Source organism: Protopterus annectens, chromosome 7.part0 (genome assembly GCF_019279795.1).
Source record: "Protopterus annectens isolate FY-2018-M chromosome 7.part0, PAN1.0, whole genome shotgun sequence".
Lineage (NCBI taxonomy): Eukaryota > Metazoa > Chordata > Ceratodontiformes > Protopteridae > Protopterus > Protopterus annectens.
In genome coordinates this window covers 298,275,565-298,298,845 of record NC_056739.1, presented here as the reverse complement: position 1 = coordinate 298,298,845, position 23,281 = coordinate 298,275,565, and the positions used below count along the sequence as shown (strand labels likewise).

The following is a 23,281-nucleotide window of genomic DNA, read 5'->3' as shown; positions in this document are numbered from 1 at the left end:
TTGATTTTCTCTCTTACACATCTGGGAAAGGCTGGCTCAGATTTACTAGCTATGCCCCCTTCTGCCCAGATTGAAGTAGTTACACTGCAACCAGACACTCCAAAGCCAGGTACTGTAAGGCTGCTATAAAGGTACCCAATTATACTGTGTGAATTAGTATTAATACAAATTATAGTGTTTGACCAGTGCAGTAAGGCTTTCAGGAGTTGCCACAGTCGCCAAATAGACACAAGTACTCTCAAAGGTTAAAATATTCTGTAAAGGGCCATCCACAATGATAAGTTTAAATATATTTAATGCATAATAAAAGAACATGAAAATATAGAATATCTGTTTGCAATAAACACCAAAGTTTCAATCACAGGAAAATTTAAAATAATCCAGATGAATAGATTCACGCAGATACAGAAAAACGGTACTTAACTAATGTCACTATATATTTTTTGACTGATATAAAGAATTGCTATTCCCTGGTTACTTACTAAAGCAAGGCAATATGACATGGGTGAGTGATCCTTCTAACAGACTGCAATGAGACTTCAGTCTTATCTACTATTAAAACATCATTCCAGACCTGGATTACAGAATGACATCACATACATTGGGTCATCTGAATTCTAATTCCCTTATTTCCATTACTAGAAAGTGAACCAGAATCTCACACCAGTGTTACCATGCACTCAACTCGGCTTTGCTAAGATGCGTCATAACATCTGGAAGCCATAAAACCATTTCACATTTCCGCCCTTCCAGGATAGCAATTAGTTCACTGCTAATGACAATACAGCAAGGATACCTAGTCCTTGTTCTCTGACATTTTGTCTCTGGCTGTAATCAGAACTGTAAGATGGTCTTTTGTGGCCTACCAGGTAATTTAATTTCAAACTACTTTCAAAGTTAGCTGAACGGCGATGAACCTCTTCTCTTCTGGTATCCTCTATTACAATATGTTTAATTTCCACAGTTAGAATACAGTCTGACATACAGGTGCATTTTTCTCTGTCCAGCGGGACCCAGTGTTGGTACTTTTTAAAACACAAGCAACGTTAGATAGATTTTTCAAGACCAGCATCTGTACAAATCCGATTGATAAACTAATGGCAAATTCTTTAAACTCCAGCTAACTATGCTGGCATATGTTACACATCCACAGCCCTACTTCACTTGGCATAGCTGGCAATACAAAATGATTTTATTTAAAAAAAGATGCATTCGGAACTTGTGTATTTCAGTGTTTTGCAGCATTTGCATATGTACATTTGTATTTACAAAGTAGAGTTTTGTTGTCAGTTTTGTTTCCTGAAATATTATTTAAATTGGTCCTTCATTGTCTCTCTGGCTTGGACTGACAGTAAAGAGCAGCCTTGGCACTGCCTACTTTGCTGGGAAAAAGTATGTCAGATGCATATATATGTTCCACACATGAAAGCGAATAAGTAAATGCCCAGTAATTGCTAAACTGACCACAGTAAACTGTTAACCAGAACTCAAGCAACCAGCAAAAAAAAAAATTAAGAAATGCAGTACAATTTTCATGTGTTGCACTTTTTATTCCCCCCGCACAGAAACATACCTTATGTTTTTAGAGTTTTAAAAAGGAAGACTGGAATAAATTCCCTCTCTTCCCCAATCTGAAAACAAGTCAAACCAAACAAATATTACAGGGTACAGTTTTATTCAGGACTGTTTTTAATAACTTTCAAGCAACCAGAAACTACAGTTATCCAGCATCTACCAATCCCCATGGGTTCCGGTTAACAGTTTACTGTATCGAGCGTAAAAGTAAGCTTTTTGCATTTCTTTGCATTCTGAAACGAAGCTTTGCAGTCACCTCCTATTAATGAATGCCTGAATAAGGCACTAGTACAGTATTGCTCATTGATGGTTGCAGTTGTACACCTTTTTTGGGAAGTACTGACTGATCTGATCCTTTTCTTCTGTTTAAGCTTGGGTCGTAGCTGAAAATACATTATGGTCTTTTAATCAGCAATGTTGTATCGAAAAATTCAGAGCAGAGTAAGGTTGAATGTAGATAGGTTAACATTAAAGATCCAGTGAGAGTGCATTAAGAAAATGTATATACAAAATGCAAGCTAAAATGCATGTAAAATACAGTGCATTCATACATGTAATACATCCTCAGTTATACTTGTGAAATGTTTGCATATAAGCTGTCACAAAGTTTATTAAATGTAGTCTACTCATGATGTCCGGTAAGTTACCCAACCGTTCTCATGGTAGCTTTGCTGGTGGCAGATTTTTAAGTAGAGATCCCATTTCAGTACATCTTTGAAACTTTTAAATGGTTTCTTGATTTTTGACATCTGTAGGCAAGTAGGTTCCATTTTAGAAGGTCCCAGTCTAGTGAAGGCTGTCTCGCCTACCACAGTTTTAAATTGAGAAACTGACCTTGTGGACTTCTGAGCGCACAACAATTGTCTTTGTAAAGGTAGTTTCAATCTTCAAGGTGAGTGGTACCATGTTTTAGCAGCTTGTAAATTAGAGTACCTATGAGGCACTGAAAACCTTTTGGATTTTTTTTAGCAAATTGCAATGGTGTATCTGAGGGTCTGCCAACAGAATGACTCTGCAGATTTTATTCTCAACCGTCTGTATTCTAAGTATTGTGGTACTGAATGCATAACAAGAAAATAAGTCCTTATTCAACTGTAAGTATTAAAATATTGTTATTAGTTACAAAATTGGCGTACTAAAGCCAAGGACTGGGTCATGTATCAGGCCTGGGTGCCTCTGTTCAGTAACATTAGATCTGTTAAGAAAATAGGAAGAATAGTGGGCAATTTCTTGGCTGAGACAAAGGCCATGACTTTGGTTTTCATAGGGTTAATTAGTAGTTATAGCGGACCAGGTGATTAACTGAACTGGTCTTATAACTTGTTTTGCAGGGCAGTGTGGCTAGTACTAGAATGCAAGAGCAGCACATCATCTGCATATATTAGTTTTAAGAGCCCTTTGTGATGCTCTTGTATTAAGTTTACCAGCAGTAGAGGATTTCATTTAAGTGTTGCAGGAAATGGGCTAATTTCCAAAACGGTTTCATGTCAGTGCTTGCCTGTATGTGTATGCAACATTTTTACTCTTGGCACCTAGAGGCTCTAAATATTAGCAGTACTAACTCATTGCAAAATTAGCAAGATGCTAGTGGGGATCTAGTCGTCCTTTGGTGAACACAGAATGGTATTGAATAGGCATTGCTTTGGTGAATATCTCACACAAATTTAAATTATTCCCATTGAAATATTATTTATCATGTAGAAAACAGCATTTCTGGACACTCCTCTCTTTCTTGCTTGTTTTTGTGCAGCCACTACCAGAGGACTTTATGAGAAGAAGCTACTGATGTTGATGGGGCAGGGGCCAACAGCACCCCCAGTTAAACAAAATGGGCAAGGAGACTTTGATCAGTATTCAGACAGTGATGAGGACAAGCAAGGTATGTCAGAGAGCCAGCAAAATGCATTTCTGATTTTTAACTTTATTTTGAACTGTATTATATGCTTTTATTGTTGTGTGCCCTTGAAGTGAATGCCAAAACCTCTTGATAAAAAAAATTCCTTGAGTTCAAAATTTAAACTGCAGAGAAAATCTAAGCAAAGGAAGAATGTCTTGCCAAATTAGAATTGATAAACATTGCCAGCATATGTGCTGTTCATATGATGGTATGAAAATAGTAATACACTTTTCGGAAGCAAAACTTTGCCCTTTTATGCCTTTTCTCATTCATCACATAGAAAAGCATATCACAGTAGCACTGCATTTCCATTACGAAACTGCCATCTGCAGAACAGTGAACATGTCGGGGACTGTCCCTAGCCTCCTAGTACTTTACCATAGATGTGTTAGCTGGAAATCGACCAGTGTCTCATTCCACAGCTTGACATATAACTTATCAAGATTGTCAAATGATGCCTAGACACAAGTCCATGTTTGTGTCACATTGCAGACTGAGCCGCATGCTGATTGCATGTATCAGCTTGGAAAAAGCACAACATCAAGCACTGCAGAGTACCAGAGGTTCATTCTTGCCACTTGTCAACAGAGAAGTTTCTGGCTTACCTTGCAGCCCTAGGGATGACGGCATTTGAGAGTTTATCCATTGTGAACCAGCATGATGGCTCATCACACCCCCTCAGGCATCTTCTGGATCATTGTCTTAGCCTTTGTAGTAGGTACTAGGCCATTCAGATCATGCTGATACTTTGCTTATCCTCTGGTAAGGACGAATAGTCTGAACCAGTGCTGTGCTATGGTTTAACATACAATGAGAAGCGTGTACTTTCTCCCAGTACCCACCTTGGAGGATGCATTCTTTGGTGCTTCTCCCTCAGATGAGCAGCCAGATCTTTGTCAACCAGCCTGATACTGAGGAATGTTTCTCCCTAGTCTGCTACTGACACAAGGGTACTGGATGCCATTGTGGTCCCCCTTCTATATTTTTGAAGTTCAACAGGGTAATTTGGTTTAGGTTTTCTCAGCCCTGAGACATTTGGCTTGAAACTGGATATCAAATAGATATTAGTTGTATAGAGGGAAGCATTGCTTGTTATAAGGTTGCACTGTTAATAGAAAAGGGCCTGATACCAAAGGTGAGCCTTAAACAGGGCCCTCCATATTCCTGTATGCAGGATCATGATGCCAGGCATAAACCTACACCTAAGAATAATGGTGATTGCAGAACGCTGTCCCTCTAAGCCCTATTGTGAATCTTGAGGACTTGGAGACTGCTAGACTGACAAAGGACATTGAGTCCATGCAGCCGTGCATCTCCCTTCCCAATGTGGCCCCCACCAGCCTTTATATTTTTTTATTCACATCTTTAAGTCACAATTTTAATGACCTAGAAACAGCTACAGTAATAAAGAAGCCATAGTGACATTTTCATACAGTCTACTTGTGTTTTAACAATTGTTCACTTAATTCTATATATTGTTCAATTCCTGCCTTTTCTTAAATTTGTCTTTTGTAAACATTATTCTGCTTATGTTATCACAAATTCCATTTATTTATATGCAATTTGCTCTTTCCCTTTTTTCAGTGCGTCACCACCTGTTCATTTGTCTCATTTGCCATGTTCCGTTATTGTCTGTTTCGAATTTGATTTCCAGTTTTCAGTAGTTTTTTGGCAGCCAATAGCATTAACCTTGGGTAAGGCCTTAATATGTCTGGGCACTTCAGATACTGTTTCCCATCTCCAGAAGAAACAGTTGCTTAGTTGCAACCATTTGCTCCACCCACATTTCTAACCAAGTACTCTGTAGGAAATTTTTAAAATCTGAAAGCTAGTGTAACACTCAATGTGTTCCAAGTTACCTCTGTTGGTCTCCTCACACCTGCAGCATTTGCTGTTAATCTTAGGGGAAAAAAAATGACATTTGCTTGGAGTATAAAAATACATAATGCAAACTCTTCAAAAAATCCTAAACCATCTGGATTTTGTTGCATACCAAGGGAGCCGAGCTATGCAGATCGATTCACATTGTTCCTCTGTAAATTGCCTTTCCAGTCTCCTCCCCTAATCATTTCTAACTACCTCCTGATTCTTATAGCTCTCTTGCAGTATTTTGTAAATCCTAATTATCCCTTTTGTTAACTTCTGTTCTATACTCTGACTTTTTAAAAAAAAAAAAAAAAATTCTTTCACTTTGTACTCCCCAATTTCTTTCTCTTTACTCTGATATAAATCCCTGGCAAGATGCAACAAGTTACTACTTAAGGGACTTTTCCTTGCCCCAACAGATGAAGATTCCTTTGTGTATCCCTCTGCTTCTTTTTCTTCTCAGTCTTCCTCGATGGAGGAGTCTGTGGACAGGACAAGCCAGAAAAGCCAAGAGAATGAAAAAAAAAGAGGGAAGCCAAAAAGCTGTGTCTGGATCGATTATCTGCTTCGGATCTTTCACCTAAGATCTCTAAACAATCGGATCCATAGCCTTTGATCCAACTCTGCTTGAAGCCTGTACTTCACCCTTAGCCAGTCTTCACAAGATTTGGGTCATTTTTTTTGCAAGGGCGGCCACCCCATCGCACTTGGACATGCCTCTCTTCCCTTTTACCTTCGGTCCATGCAGTCCTCCAGGAGTATTTCCAAGGTAGTTGCAGACAGAATAAGTTTCTCAGGACATAAATCCAATTGGGGTTTCCTATAGTGATGGTTGCCTTTGGTGAGAGGGACCCATACTCGTGCCTTCATCAGTTTTAGTTTTTGCCTTTGAGTGTGTGCTCTCATTCAACAGAGTGAAACATCTCTGTCTTGGATCCATCCATCCCCCACAGGAGTTCCGTGGTCCTGCTCTGTCCTGTTGGGACAGCCAGTACCTAAAAGCTTTGATGGGATTCACATCAAGGACTCCAATTGTTTGAGTCTTAGCCTTAGTACCTACCTATGAACCTATCAGCCCCAGGGCCTAAGTAAGCTTAGCCAACAAGGTTCCCTGGCTTATGCCACCCAAGAAAGTTAATTTCCTGTGCTCCTGTCGAGCAGAGCCACATAAGTGATCCCCGGGGTGTATTTCCTATTTCCCATCCACTCCTCAAGATTCTTCTTGGGAGTGCTAATGAGACATTTTGCTCGACACAGATGGGTAGCTTGTTCGAGTATAGGAAGTCTCTGGGACAGGAATCTATCCCTCCAGCATGTCCTGATTATTGTGGTGACAAGGTTTAGGTCCCTAGAGTGTGTAGCTCAGAGGGATTGGGATTTCTTTAGGTGTAGCATGTCCAACAGCTCTGGGTTTAACATAGAGGAGATCTCTGCCCAACATATACAGCTGAGTAGGCGATATGCTACAGAGCAAAGCTGGAGCTTTTTGAGACAGTCAGTGTAGGGCATCTGTTTGAGGCCAGTAATCCTCTTTATGAGTTACTTCTGTGGCCTTTCCAGCTGCTGTAGATGTCTTGAGGTACATTCCAAAGGGGTGTTGTACTCTATAATGGGTATAATGAGTGCCGAGTAGAGGGGAACAATGACCTTTTTTTTTCATGGATGAGAACCCTTTTGTGATGAGGTGTGCCACATAGAAGGATTTCTTGACTACTGTGGCAATGTGATTATCAAAGGAGACTACTGTCCACCTGGGTCCCAAGGTCTCTTATCACACATTTGGCGTTAAGTAGACTGCCGTTTTATGTGGTAGCTCATGGGTACAGAGTTCTTGCCAAAGAGGATGACCATGCACTTTTTGTCATTGAGCTTGAGGCCACATGCCTCTGACACCAGGCATCTGTCTCAGTGAGGCCCTTCTGTAGGATGTCCACATCAGTTGGAGACTCAACTATGGCTCCTAGTTTGTAGTCATCTGCAAACTTCGTTAGCCAGAGACCTTCTGTGTTAGCCTGCACTACAGAGAAGTAGATACCAAACAAGAGAGGTCCCAGGGCTGAACCTTGTGGTACTCAACTTTTCACTGGTTTGCAGTCAGATTTGGAGTCTGCAACTTTTACAGTGTGGGTTCTGTCAGTGAGCCAGTTGGTAACCCATCTTGTGACATAGGGATTTATACCTAGTTTAGTGAGTTTAGCTATAATTCCAGAATGGGGGATGGTGTCGAAAGCCTTGGCGAGGTCAAGATAGGTTGTGTGAACCACCTTACCCTCGTCTACAGCTTTGGTGACTGCCTCAAAGAAGTCGATCAGGTTCAGAAGGCATGATCTGCCTTTCACAAACTTCCCCAGAATAACCTGTATAGAGGAAAATTCATGCAAAAGAAGGCATGTTGACTCTCCACCAGTCTTTAATCGAATATACTAACTTTGAAGGAGAGGAGGCCTCCAGATCCCCCACTGAGGACATTTCATTTAGAGAGCATTTAGAACATCTAAGAAAGGCAGGTCGTCCTGTGAAGCCCTTTCCTAAGATGGTGGACCTTATTTTGAAGTGGGCATGGAAGGAACGAGATGTTGCTGAACCAATACCTTGTAAAACGGGCAAATTTTTGCAAATTTTTGGTGTCCCCCTAAAGACTGTTTTTGAGCAAGGGTCCTGCTGTAGGTTCCGTGATGGTAGCACTGGCCACCAAGACAGGTGCTTGCTGAAGAGAGCTCCACTGCCCATCTTCCGCACAGGGAGTCGAGGGCTTTAAACAGGTTTAGGAAGCAGGTATACACTTCAGTGACCTTTACTTTCTGGGCACTGAACAGTCTGGCCTATAACATTAATTTCCAGAAGAACTTGACCAAAGAAATAGCCCCAGTTCCCACTCTGCTTTCTGAAATGCTGCCCATGTGTGTAACCCCACTTGATCTAGCCTTCTCTCCTCTCAAATTAACTAATTTTCCCTATTTTATTCTTTGTTGTTCCTTGTACTCGTCATATTGACCGTTATGCCTCCCTTTCCCCTTGTATGTATATATATATATATATATATATATATATATATATATATATATATATATATATATATATATTTATTTACTTATTTATATATATATTTTTTTAAATCCATTTTTGCTTAGATGGTTTTCTGTAGATAAGAAGACCTGCCAATCGTTTAACCTATTCTATGTAATGATATTCTCTAATTGTTGATTTTTTTACTATGTTTTATGGTGGTTTTATTTTGATTTGATTACAGTGTAAAAATAATACGTAATACTTCTGGAGCTTTTCTCCTGTGGTCTCCACTGAAAATGGGCCCCTGGCTCAGTTGGATTAACCCGGTTAACAAATGTCCGTAAATATAAATAAACTTTTTCACCTCTTTAGTTATCAGCTCACAGCTGGCCACCCTTAATTTCCTATTGACAAGTCCATGCATATCTCTTATAATGCTATGGAGGGCACTTCAAGAGTTGCAGGCAGTAGTAACTAGTGTCACTGTGAGATGACGTGTCTGGATGCACTTATATGACTTTGTGGAACACTTCAAGATCTCCTTTATCAATGCTCTTAATGATGGGTCCACTCTTTTTAGACAAATGGTGAAAGATTTCCAAAAGTGAGCAAGAATGAAAAACCTTGTCTGCTGTTGGTATCCGCTTCTGCACTCCTCAGAGGTCCTTTTTCTCATAGCCAGAGGGGTAGCAAGAAGCCATGGTTCTGTAAAACGCAAGGTTTCAATCTGGACACTTCCGAAGATGGACCTCCCTATGGCAGAGTTTGGTGGGGGACTATGGACGTCACCCACCTGGCAGAGGTTGTCGCAGCATCAAGTGTTTGATTCTTTTCTCTGAACTCTTTCCTGAAAGGTTGCCTGACTGCCATTTTCTGACAGCAGTTGGGGCACTTATCCCTGCACCCCATGGCCTTTAACATCTGTTATTAAAGATGTATGAGTATAGAGGTTGCACCACTGCTTTCTTGTCCCTCCATCCCCAGTCAAAAAAAGTTACCCAACATTCCACCCCTTCAAAAAAAGGCAGCATTATTTGAGATGGTAGAATTGCTTTGACAAAAGGTCATCCAGGAGGTCCTACCATACCAACAAGGATCCGGAGTTTACTTGAGATTTTTTTTAAGTGCCGAAAGAGAATGGGGACTTCAGGCCAGGTTTGGTCCTTGGTCATTTAAATCTGTACATGAAATGGATGAAATTCTGGAGGATTATTGTGCAGTGCAGGAAAGATGATTGGATGTGCCAGATTCACCTTCAGGACTTGTACTACCATATAAAGATGGACAGATGCTTCAGAAGGTTATCCACTTCTGGCTTTGTGCCAGTCATTTCCAATTCGAAGCTATGCCCTTGGGTCCTTCCAGCAAGTGCAGCCAGTTCTTCACCTTGATTGCCCCAGAGGGGATGTCTCCAATGGATGCTCTAATCCATACTTCATCCCTAGTCTCCTGTACACATAGCCCCCTTGTCATTCCAAAATTCTTAGTGTGGAACTAGGCTGAAGTGATACTCCTCACCCCCTTTTGGCATCAGCAGGTGTGATTTCTCTTCTGGTCTTGCCTTGTACTTTTACTGTAGATGCTGGATACCAATCCAGGTCTCCAGTCTCCCCCTTCCAAGAATCCTCACCAAGCCATAGAGACACTCAAATTGACTGCATGGCTTCTCTGGTTCATATAATGGCTAGACACTCCAGGCTTTCATCCCAAGTGGTAAAGGAGGTTCACATTTGCTCAAAAGCTTTCCATCAGGGAAATCTATAAAAACAAGTGGGAAAAGATTTTTTATGTGGGCTACAAACTGAAATTTGAACAACTTGCTAGCTCTTTTCTGATGCATTACATTTCTTTCCCGCTCGCTCTCAAAATGGAGTTGGCTATTCTGCATCAAGGTGCAGATGGCTGCAATTTACTTCCATATCAGGGAAAAACAAATATCCACTGCCTCCCTCAAACTATCAATAGACTTTTTTTTTTTTTTTTTTTTTTACAGGCCCTTCTTATGGCCTCCGCTTAGAGATCCGTTCTCAATCAGGCATCACTAGTGTTCTGCCGGCCTTGACTACACCCACGTTTGAACCTGCAGCTACATTGGACTTCAGAGTTTTGGAGGCCAAGATGTTCTTTTTGGTAGCTGTCATTTCTGCAAGAATGAGTTTTTCCGAATGGTATGCCTTAAACTGCAGACTCCATATTTTAATTTTTTGCAAGGATGTAGTTTCCTTAAGGAGAAATACCTCATTCCTAACTTAAGGTAGCCCCTGAGTATTCCCTTAACTAATTTATTGATGGACCTGTTTTCTTCCCCTCAGTTTGCCAACAGAGGAGTGTACATACTACATTTGTTAGAAGCAGAGCTGGTGGTGAACATCCAACTACGACACACTAGGGCACTAAAGTTAGCCGATTAGTTTGTGTCCTCTTTTTTTTTTTTTTTTTTTTTTTTTTTCAGCAAAACTGGGTGAAGCATTAACTAAGGTAACCTTTTTCTCATAGGAAATACAATCTGATAGCCATTATTTACAAGGTGGAGGGTTTGTCCTTACCTAGAATCCCAAAAGCTCATGCCACTGTATCAGGCGCCACCTCTACTGTCTTTTCTGTAGTTGATCGATATTTGTGCTGCAGTTACTTAGTATAATATCCATAGCTTCATATCCCATTACAAACTGGGTTTGCATTCCAGGTCCAGGGCTTCATTTGGTTTAGCAATCCTCTAAAATATCCGTCCTGAAACCTCGCAAGAGAAGTAGTGTGCTGCAGTTACTTAGTATAATATCCATAGCTTCATATCCCATTACAAACTGGGTTTGCATTCCAGGTCCAGGGCTTCATTTGGTTTAGCAATCCTCTAAAATATCCGTCATGAAACCACGCAAGAGAAGTAGCTGGGGACCTTGTCCCGTATGTTGAGGAGCAGATGGAAAAGAACATTGTGAAGACTGGGTAGAGAGGGGTGAAGGCTGCCAGCCTAGTCAAATAGACTTTGGTAGATAATTCTGTTTGTAAATACTGTGAATGTTTAACTTAAAAACAATGTGGCAACATTGCCATCTGCTGTAAAGAAAGCTAAGTCAAGCATTCTTGTTGGTCCTTTGAAATTTTAAATTTCCTCACTGCCTTTGATGTTTTACAAGTCGGCTCCAGTCTGCCTAAATAAAGGCTTACTGCCTATTGTTTTAAGGCTAAAGTTAATGACAAGAATTTACATGTGGAATGTCCTTTAACTGCATTTACATTATTTTACACTTAACAATAATGTGTAGCCTGGGAACTCCAGGAATGGTGAAAAAGATGATGCAATGTTTATCAGAACTGGAGTTTCAATCTAAACAGTGAGAACTAGAGATTAAGCATTTTGATTTTGGACATCTAACTCAGCACTTCTATGCTCTCATGTTATCTTAGAAGTGTTTTCTTGTAGAAATAGTTAGCACTATAAAGATTAGACTGTGTTTTTCTGTTCAGTCAGAACTGTACTACTGAATTAAGTTTGAGTGATTTCTGAACTCTTGAATAGCACTGTTGTGTAGTAGGTATTGTCTTGTGTTTTTAGTATTAAATATTTTTAAACCCTTTTCAACTGTGGCTGGTTTATGTAGAGATAAATTAAGCTCAAGTACATTGCATGCTTATTGAAGTTACACTACTATTGGATATTAATATTGCACAGTAATAATTGGACACTTTTAAGGGCCTTTGGGTAGGTGATAATTCGGTGGTGGCAGTAATTACTACCGTATAGTCTGGGTAAAGGGGCACAGCTGGAGAATCTGTCAGCCTTTCCCAGGAGTGTCTGTGAAGTTGTATACATTCTTATCGTGTGTGTGTGTGTGTCTTGTCAGCTACTTGGTCAGGGACAGGAAGCACTGGTTGGACAGAGAGGCTACTGGAGGTTTAGTTTGCCAGCTAGGCTGAGATCTGGACCCTATAGATGTGCCAGTGGGGAGTCTTATTTGGGACCTGGAGGGAAAGGGAACAACCTGCCCCAGACCGACTGATCTCTGTGTGCTCTAAGAGAAATTGCGCTTCACTGTGTGTATTTGTTATCCTTTCCTCTCATATGAGACACCCTCTCTGGTGTTAGTGGTGAGGGTTGAGGCTCCTTGATTGCTGGGCCAGGGCATGGGCGTCACAAACATTATATTCATGTATATATCCCTCTCCCTGTCCCTCTCCCTCTCTTCTCTCTCTTTAAGAAGGGTCTCTGTCTGCTTATGTCCTTACTCAACTTCCCTCCTTTTCCCTGGCCGGAAATTTCCTTCCTATTTCATTTTTGGAGTAATCGCACTGGTGACCCCTTACAACTTGCGTAGGTAATATCCAGGCTCTGAATCTAAGCAAATTCTACTTTGCCATTTTACATGGGAGGGGGTGGCACTTTTTTCATATTGGTAAGACAACTCATTCTGAGGTAATACGGGCCTAGCATGAGATAATGGTTAAGGGGAGCAGCCTGAGTCTTGGTTCCAAAGTTTGTGTGGTTGATGTCCGATGGTCTTGGTTCTGAATACTTGTCCATTGAGGAAGGATGGAAGCAGACAGATTTATCAATTATGGTACGTATATAACTGTCTTTGAGGAAGCTTTCAGCATTTCTGCCAGAAGTGCAGTGTATATGTTTGCTGTTTAACACCAGAGGCCTGTCTTTACTGTTATTACTCTGCTTTATTTTAATTTCTTGCAGCGGAATGTTGCAACCCCCCCCAGCATTTACGCATAATTTAGTGTGTGTGTGCGCGCTCTGCGTCTTTTAACATCTGATCAGAGTTTACCATGAATGAGTTTCTTTGAATGTACTGTGGGGATTTTACTTCCTTGTCATGAAAAGGTTTAAATTGCTATTAAACGTTATTCTACAGCAGTTTAAGATGTGTTAAAATGTGTGGAGCTATTTTTTTAACATTGGTTTGACCATATTGGTTGCTCTGGTGTTTAGACTTTGTATACTGGAAATTCTTTAACTTCTGTCAGTTGTAAAAGAATTCTGAACATGTTTCAAACTTTGTGATACTAACCGAATTTAACGAAGTGGAGACCTACTTTATTACTGGTAAATTAAGTGCTTATTTTGATACCTTATCCAGTACTGTCAGTATACGATTCTGGCCTGATTTTTCTCTTCCCCTGACTTGATTAGTTGTACTTCTCCCCCATCAAATCTAGTTGCATTTAAAAGAAAAAAGCAAAATAAAATATCTTTGCCAATGGTTAGTGATCCTTTCAGGGCCACTGTTCGTCTGCAGGCCACTTGCCTTTTGTCCCATCTCCCTCTATTGTGGCTTTGCCAGCCACTATGGAAGGTGGGTTGGATGCATTTTCCTGGGTTGTTCAAATTCCTGGTGCAGGTATGGAAGAACCAAACTAAGTGCAGGAGTAGTCCTGGATAAAAGACCCCCTGCCAGATGCAAGTCTGTCCCCAGATATTTTATCTAGTAATGAAGTTCACAATGAGAAGTAACTACCTTCTTTATACAGCAGCTGATCAGATTATAACTGTTTATAAGGCTGACGTGATTTCCTTGGCTCTGCAAATAGCTAATTCCAGTGGTTGTGTTTTATCCATGGCTTTAGTATTGGTTTGGGTAAGAACTTGTCTTCTCAGAGAATAATGTGGAATCTGAGGACAGTGATGACTTTCCAGCTGACATAGAGTTCAGTCACACATGGACTCTAGTTCACTTTCCGAAGATAAAGTCCAAACAAGTGTTCACTTTTCCTCAGATTTTGCTAATGTTTTTGCTTTGACGTAGTCCGGAACTACCTTAGAGCTAGGCAGGTTATACGACCTTTTAGAGGACAAGATGTCCAGTTCTGTGTGCCCCCTTACCAGTCTTGGAAGATGTTAATAAAGCTGCCTGTAGAACACCAGTATCCAGTAGGCACCGAAAAGGCTCAGAGAAAATATAGGGTCGTCTCTGGTATAACTGGTGCCCCCCCCCCCTGTCATTGACCCAGCCGTAGTCTCCCTAGCTGCCTGCACAAATAAGTCCCTTGCTGCTTCTCATCCAAAATCCCCTTATAAAGCAGGAAAATGATTAAATCCTCAGGGTAAAAGGATGTCTTTCTAGTAATCCAGACTTTAGAATATTAAATTAATAAGGCTATGTTTGGAAATTTGTTAGTATGTACAATTTGGATGATTTTGTATCTGTAGTTGCAGATCAAAGTAGTTATGAAATTGAAATAGTTTCTAATTTAACTCTGGTTTTGAAACGTAATTTGAGAGTTGAGCTTGAATGTGCAGACAGTCTAAAGTGATGCTGCTCCTTCTGATTTAAGACTGTATGCTTGGTTACATAATCAGAACTTGTCTGATATAAAAGCCGAAATTTTGAATTCACCTTTTAAGTCCTGAAGTGGTGGTTGGGACCCCTGCTATATGGATTTGCAAACAGTGGGATGATATAGGCAAATTAATGCATGGGTTATCTAGGATGTTTCATGTAACCAACTTCTGGCCAAATAAGATGTCATCTTAAAGAGGTAGAACAGAGAAACGTCTTATCCAAAGAAGTCAGGGATCCAAAAGGAAATGCCAGGGGGATAATTCTTTTAAACCAAATGAGGGGCTCCTTTCCAATAGAGGATCAACCTCCTGCAAAAGAATGTAGCGTCTGAGCACTCTTGTTTGACCTTCCTACTCTTCTTCCTTCCCGCAGGCTCTGTCAACCCTGTAGACAGGCCGCTAATAGTCCCAGACAAATGGGTTCTGAGAATAATTCAGAGAATACACCTGACAGTGGATTGAAAATCCTCTCCCTTTCAGAGGGTTTCCCATGCACTCACTAGACTGGGGGCTCATGGACAGCGACATGTAAAGGATTTTACTCTAGAATCTTTATGGTAAAAAAAAGGAGCACTCTTGGAAACCCATTCTAAATTTCTCTTTTCCAAATATTTTTGTAAGTTTCAAAATTCAAAATGCTCACCTTGTCTGTCTGAATTTTGATATTTGTGGATTATATTATCATTTTTCTGCATTACTTTGGTTATCTGCTGCACATTGAGTGCTTACAAAGTGTCTGGCCTCTTTTGCAGAACCCTAAACATTTTTTCCCTTGTTTAAGTGATTTGCTGATTTGTGCTGGTTCTGTGCTCTAGTGTTTGAAGTCCTTAGACAAGGTTACATCCTCCTTTCCCTCCTGGGTTTAAAGTTAGTACTACAAAAAGTACTTTCTCACACCCTTTTAACAAATTGTTCTGGGGTATTGGGTAGACATCGTAAAAAGGATGGCGGCCTTTCCAGGAAAAGTTCTGACCTTACCATAGCATTTTTTTTTCTTCTAGATGTGGTTTTAGCAAGTGTGTTCCTCAGAATTTTAGACCTCATGACATCAGTTATTCTCATGATTTCACTAGCCAGGCTACACATGAGAAAATTTCAGTGGTACTTGAGTTGTTGGACCCAGCACTTTCATCCCTTGGGCTTCCAGGTAGTGATACTAGGAATTGAGAAATGGGAAGTACACGGGAGGGATCAACTGTCTCTGAATCCAGTACTCCTTTTCTCTCTCCAGACCCTTATCCAATCTGCTTAGATGGGCTTTTCAGAGTTTGTATGAGGAGCATTGTCTTTGGGAGTTGAATGCTTGTGGGGTTTTCAGAGCATATCAGAGTGTATAAATGTAAAAGAGATGTCTGATTTCTTGCATTAAAAGTTCTTCATATTTTATTGACTCTACGTCCTCTCTATAATGGTCGCAGACAACAATACTGTGATGTGGTACTTTAGCAAGCAAGGTAGTACAAGACCATACTCCCTTTGCCGGTTGGCAGTGTAGGTCTGGGTGTGGCTTTTGCAGGATTCTGATTCTTCATAACTCATGCATTCTATCTGAGCAAAACACAGTGGCAGACAGACTGAGCAGATCCTGAACAGGCCCTCATGAGTGGAAGCTCCATGTAGAAGTCTTCCAGGACTAGATTTGGATGTGGGAAAATACCTCCAGTAGATCTGCTTACTTCCTTTCAAAAAGAACACAGGCCCTCATGAGTGGAAGCTCCATGTAGAAGTCTTCCAGGACTAGATTTGGATGTGGGAAAATACCTCCAGTAGATCTGCTTACTTCCTTTCAAAAAGAACACCTGCAAAAATTCTGTTCAAGACAACCTGGTAGTCCTGCTTGGAAGACAGATGCTCCTGTCATTCCCATAGTCGAGAATTTCACTGTAAGCATTTCCACTCTTTCCAATGATTTCCAAGGTACTTGTGAACTCTGATTCTGAATCTTCATTGTGTTAACCACCTTTTTGACCGAGGCAAATACTTCTAGCTCTTCCCAAACTGGATCTGCTCACAGAGCATCAGGGCGAATGGTACACCCCAACTTAAAGCAATTTCAGCTGACAACGTAGATTATTCTGTTCCAACACCTTTTAGGCCCTTGTTTCATGAGGCTGTGCAATAGGTATGTAAGGAGGCAAACAAACCGGCAACTAGAAAATCCTATGTTTTTACAATTGAAAGTTTTCTAGGTAGTGCCTACCCAATAACAGAGGTCATGAAAAGGTTTTGACCACTCATGTTTTGAAATATTTGTGAGCTATTTGGAGATGGTTCACATGTTTGTCAAAGTGCATTTGCATTGATCTCTGCTTGTCTGCTCATGGATTTCCATCTTTTGTCTCTGTAGACAAACGGCCTTTTATTTCAGGCTCTGATTTTTTGCAGTTTTATCAGCTTATCTGAATAGTGAAACCATTTATTTTTACCACCCTTTTTTGTTTAACTGTATAAATCTTTCAAACACTTCTAAGTGCATTTGACTTTTTCCCCTTTTGAATTGCCTGTCTTCTGCACCAAAGCTGGAAACTTGCACTATGTTTTGCTTAACAGCTACAGTATTCTTCCCATCATATGCTAATAACTACAATTTTCTAGTTTGTTTTATTACCTTCTCCCAATTTCTTTTTGTTGGCATCCAGGGGATATAATTAGTTAGCCAGTAATTAAATTGTATCTATTTAGGTTTCACTTTCTTCTCATTTGCAGTTAGTTTATGTCCAGCTGTTGTGGAAGCCTGACTCCTGCTAAACTTGAGTCTCATGCAGACTTTCATGTTCATGTCTCTTCTCCACAGGAGTACCTAGTTGGGGAAGCAGGCAGAGTCCTGGGTTGTCCTTACTAAGGAGTACATTTTCAGGTGCGCTGTTTTGGAAGTTCAAGGCACTCTGCTGTTCATGTGGTTGCCAAAATGGGACATCTTTACAAGCCCCTTGCTGACTAAATGGGTACATTACCACAAATTCCTGTGCAGACTTGTCTGCTGTACTGTGTAGGTGGGGCAAGGTGGACTTTTGTGTCAGGATGGGGCTCTGAGTCCTTAACTCATCATCCCATTTGATGAGTCATGCAGTAGAAAAGCTTATAGGAACTACCCAAGTATGTACTCAAATGGGATCTTAATGTGTGCTTTACTTGGGGTTTCTATGATGGGCTGTCATGTAGGGACCTACAAGTTTGACTGTTTTTATACCACAGCTAGTGCCCAGGCTGAGAAATATGCCCCTCCAGAATGGTGTATTTCAGGTTGTTCACTTTACATTGCTGCTTAAAACTGTAGAGTGCTCATTTTACAAGGATAGCATTCCTCAGTCAAACCTAAGAAATGGTTGATGACCCATTAAGGAAATTGACTTTCACCACTGTGTAAGAATTTTACGATCTCTCCAGTCTTCCTCCTTAAAGGCTTGACTAACCCTGAGGAGAAACCCCCTTTCTGCCTGAGGAGAAATCTTTTTCAAATTGTAATTTATATTGCCCCTTTCAACATGGTTTCTGCCTCAACCATAGTTCACCTACAGCTCTGCTGTCCTTTTTCCAACATTGTCTGTCTTTATTGGAATGAAGAGTTCATAGCATTTGTTTTATCTCTCTGTGCAAACTCAATATGTCAAGTGAATCTCAGCCTTCCCACCATTCTTATTATTCACAGGTGTCCTGAAGGATCTCTTTATGGCCTCTCTGTTTATAAACAACCATGTCTCAGTCTCTTGGAGAAAATAGTTTTGTGTGAAAGTTGCAGTATGATGAAAATGCTGTCAGCAGAGTGCAAATTAAAGTGCCATTGTGCTCGGTGCAATATGCTGATGACCCTGCACCTTGGCTACTGTACAGTCACTTCAGTCTAGTACCCAGCATTTCATTTGCCTTCATAAGTCTTGAGCTTTCACAAAAGTTCTTAAATCCTAAATGCTGTAAAGCTCCCCCACCCTTACCACTAAATATTACTTGCATGAAAAGACCAACTTTAAAATTCTCCTCACGTGTAATATGCAGTTAGTTGTCCTACATACTGAACTATTAGATGTGCTCATTGATTACCAACTAAAACTCTGGGTTAGTCGTTTTAATGCCAGTAAACATACATAACCTAAGCTACGACTGTTTTACAGAGCCTTTAACTTTCACTGAGCACTCCTGCAAAACCACAGCTGTGACTCCTTGTGTAGTTGGTTGTATGCTTCTAGTTTTGCTAATATTAAATAGCTTCAACTAAATAAATTGGAACAGGGCTATAAAAAATCTGCATTTTCAGCCAACATGTCTTATTGAACTCATCATTGGCTAACTTTTTAAAAATTGAGCTGGTTAGAATTCCCCCAGTTTTTGCCACAGCAGTTGTTCCTCCATTTTCTGTACTACTGTAGTACTCCCCAGCTAGACGTTTCCTTTCCAAGGACCCACATGTCACCCCCATCCAAAAATCGCACATTTATGGTGACTTGCATTACCTAAATACAAAACTCTGGCCTCTTCCTTTTACCATTGATAAGTATCAGCCTCCTAATGCTTCAAGGCCAAACTAGTCTCATTTGCTGCCTCTAAATATTTGTATTTACTTTTGTGCACTGTTCGTGTATATGTTTGAGCAGTGTTTATAAATCTCTTGATATTGGCATATTTTTTTAAAGCAACCATTTACAAAGTTATCTCTGCAAAGCTTATAAAACTTCAGCTCTCCAAGACGTTTCCTTTGTTCACTAATTTCTACTCTCCCTTTACTTCAACTTCTGTCTTACCATTACTCAACATTTTTTGTTTAGGAAATATCTCTATTTCCACTTCCTTATCCTGCTTGCATGCTCACATTGATTCATGTTTCCTTATTAAACGGGACAGTGTTTGTGGAGTTTTTCCTCCCTTGGCCCTCTGCTGAAAAGGGTTTTGCATAACCCATTTTAGACTTTCACAGTAAGCAAATGTATTTTAATAAATGCCTTGCCTATGTATTTTTATTTGCATTGTTAAGTTTAAGCATAGGTTGCATCTTGTTTTATGTCCTTCTATATCACTGTTGCAGTAGTCTTTACCTAAGATATTTCCTGCCAAGGATGTCCCAATGTCAGGGCAGTATACTGAAGTCTTCAGCTGTTATAGGTGCAGTATGTCGCACGTATGTTTCCCATGCACAATGTAGGGCATAAAGGTGACATAAGGAATGTAGATACTCTGAACTTTTTGCTGGCCATCCAAGTGCCATTATTACATTCTGTCAGAACATCCTTCTGCTGTGCTGGTTAACAAGCTGTTTTTTCAGGTAAATGCCCCACTGGGGGTTCTACTTTTCCTTTTCCGAATTGTATTCATGTTATCCAGAAACAGAAAACGTCAGTGTGGGTGGCAGATTCCCCATAAGGAATGTCAATGAGCGGGGGGGGGGGGGGGCATGAGGTGCTATCTTCTTTGCAGACGCTCTCCAGTATCAAGTGACTCTCTAGATGGTTTACATTCCCTGAGCAGGTCCAGAAAACTAATTCACAATGGTTGCTTTACAGAGATGTGTTCCTGGACATTTCCATTTGGTGGGGTACTCCATTTAGATCTCTCCGCCTCCCCTCTAAACAGACTACTACTCTGCTGTTTCAGAGTATAAAGTCCTCTGGTTTGGAAAGTGGATGACCTCTTCCTTTGAAAGTGGATGTTTTTCTATACACTTTCTCACCCCTTCCTCTGCTATTTCAGGTTCTACACAGGATCGGGCATGACTCTCCCAAAATCTTGTTGGAGACTCCATTTTGGCCCAGACAGGTCTATTTCACTTTGGCAAAAAAAAAAAAAAATTTGTTGAACACCTTTTTGTCGAACAGTATTCGTCAAAGCATTAATCCATCGAACATTCATCTAAGAGAAATTTTTCCCAGGAGAAAACGCTTGGCCATAATCGTGAATTTGCTGTTTTCCCCATTGTAATGTGATCTTGAAGTTGGTATATTTAGGGGGTATGGGGGCATAGCCTCCCACATGAGTGGGTTTTAAATTTATTTTTGTGACCATCGCTGTTTGGCATAGTGATTATTTTCCCTTAAAGCATTATTCAATGGGTGGAGCTGTCGACAAAGAGTTTTGAATAGGTATTCATTAAATAGTTTGTTCAATGATGTGATGTAGATCCAGCCCATACAGTATTTGGTTCCTGCTTCTGTTCCCCTTTATCAGGGGCAGTTACCACAAGTTTACCTCATGGGTAGATCTTCTGGGTCCCTATTAGATTGGCAAAAAATCCAAATCTCGAAAGGCTTAGAAGTCAAATGGCGTTATTCGTAATTACTATTGCAAGATTGCGGTACAGTGAAGATTGGAAAATTTGCCCTTTTCTCACTGTAGTACGATCTTGGAGTTGGAATATATATTTAGCTGGGGGGGGGGGGGCACCGCACCGCACCGCACCACACCACACAATAGTTTTTGATTTCTGCTTGTATGAGCGTTCGAGATTGTGAAGTTTCGTCTAAATAATATAGACCCAATCTCATGCAAGATGAAGGATATCTTGTCCATTGTCACCTATCCACTCTTCAACTGACACTGGATAATAGGGTTTTGATACCTTTTATGCACCTATTTTCTGAGGACTTGCTCCAGGTTTTGCAGGAGACCAGCTAACCCACTACTTTGAAAATCATGCATGTCCAAAGGAAAAGAGTTTGTTTGGTGCCTCTCCTGTCCTGTTATCTGTGGGATCCTTCTGATGGTCTCTTGTCTGATCTGCTCCATGCTGGGCTGGCATTTTCTTCAGTTAAAGCTTACTTGTCAGCAGTTTTTTTGTCTGCTATTGAATCCTCATCTGAGCTCCATTTTTGAGGTCAAGGAATTCCTTAAAGGAGTTCTTCATATCTGGTCTCTCAGGAAGCCTTCTCTGCCTTTTTGGAACTTCAGTTTTGTACTTGAGAAACTGACCCAGACTCCTTTTGAGCCTGCTGTTTCACCTTCCTTGCACCACTGTTCTTGGAAGACTGTTATGCTTTTTGGCTCCTATTTCATCCAAGAGTGTATATGAACTTTAGGCTCTCGTGGCTATTCCTCCTTTTAGTTTTTCATAGGGGTAACATCTCTTCGTACTAATCCTTTTATGTCCAAGGTGGTCGGTGAGTTGTCCCTCCATCTATTCATCTTCCTTCCTTTTTTCCTTTTCCACAGTCTTCCACTGAGAAGGTTCTTTACATGTTGCATTTAACATAGGGAGCTCAGGTTATTTAGATAAACCTCGAGTTTTTCACAAATCTGAGCAGCTTTGTTTTCTTTCATCAGAGCACTTGGGGGTTGGCTGTTTCTAACAAAGTTATTTACTTTTGTTTTCATGGCAAATGTCTTTACTTGTCTGTAAAGGCACTTTCTCCTAGGGAAGTTGCCTCCTTTGGTATCCTTTTTCAATGGCCTGGATAACCAAGTCCATCCTCAAAGCTGCTATTTAGTCTTCTCTTCATACTTTCACTAAACATTACAAGCTGGACATTGTTTCCAGGGCCAGAGCAGACTTTGCAGGGGCTTTTCTGCATGGGATCGCTGAGGGTTCTTCCATACCTTCCTCCTCCCAGGCTGCTTCGTGAGCTCTAGTACTTTCCCTTGGGTGAATGATATTGAAGGACAGCACAGTTGTGTAAACTCTTTCCATAAGAGTAGATGTCCTTCTCTTCACTGTTGCAGTATTCAGTCCCTCTCTTTCCCCCTGTTTTCCTGACTCTTGCCTTGTGTTTTGGTTGCCGTCCTGGCTGAGAGGCCCTTCTCCCTTCCTTTCTCATTTTTGCTTCTGGATGCATATTTTCCTCTTTGTCCCTGAGGATATTCTGTTCTTGCAGCGCTTTTCCAGTTCCGAGTGTGTGTCTGTGCATCACTTTTATGCCCTATATCATGCAAGGGGGAGCATGTGTGTGACGTACAGCACCTGTAAGAGCTGAAGGCTTTGGTAAATTGGCTGGACATTGGGCTGTTCTTCGCAGGGAATCCTTTAGGTGAAGAATGCTGCAACAGTGAAGAGAATGACATAGGTTATGGTAAGATTTTACACAACTGTACTTTGAGCTGTTTGTAGTAGTGACATTGTGTACTGAGAAAGTAAGTGAAAAACTTGAGATGGAAGATGTTTTCCTGGAATGGAATGGAACGTCTGATTTAACAGTAATCCTGAAATCTTTACCATATTCACTGGTTTGATGCTGATTTGAATCTCCTTGTCATTTTTGGGGAAACCCTGTACGTTTTATTTTAGGTTGTAGTATTCCTTATGAAATGGTGAACCAAGATGCGTTTAGTCAAGCTGATGAAAACATTTTTATTTATCCCCTAAAGAAAGGGCAGTTTTTCCCAGTAGTTTAGATGTTTGTTTTGCAGGAAAGTAAAATGTCAGATTACTTCCCTTTAGTGAATCTTGCACTGTGTTGCACTTGGTTGACTTGCATCTGGCAGATGTGTGGGCCAGCAGTGTCATTTCTATGCAGCTGTTTGACGAGTTTTACCAGCTGTGAAATCGTAATACACGGGTTTAAACAAAATGGGTGTTAAACCAGGATTTTCAACACTGGATCCCTTTCACAGTAGCCCTAAGCTATTTTGGTCCTAGTGACCAGCCAGCTTTGGAAGCTTAAGGGAACCATCCAGCTACTCTGTCAATAGCTTAACATGAGCTCCAAAATCGAGACAGATTGGCAAAA

At 40.6% G+C, this 23,281-nt stretch overlaps 1 protein-coding gene across 5 annotated transcripts in view; it reads left to right on the top strand.

Moving 5' to 3' along the window:
* Positions 1-23,281, top strand: part of LEMD1 (LEM domain containing 1) — a 372,161-nt gene that overhangs the window by 116,134 nt on the left and 232,746 nt on the right. For all 5 annotated transcript variants that reach the window (XM_044076814.1, XM_044076813.1, XM_044076815.1 and 2 more), the window contains exon 3: positions 3,326-3,454. In XM_044076814.1, coding sequence (XP_043932749.1) covers positions 3,326-3,454 — 129 coding nt within the window. The remainder of the gene's footprint in view (positions 1-3,325; positions 3,455-23,281) is intronic.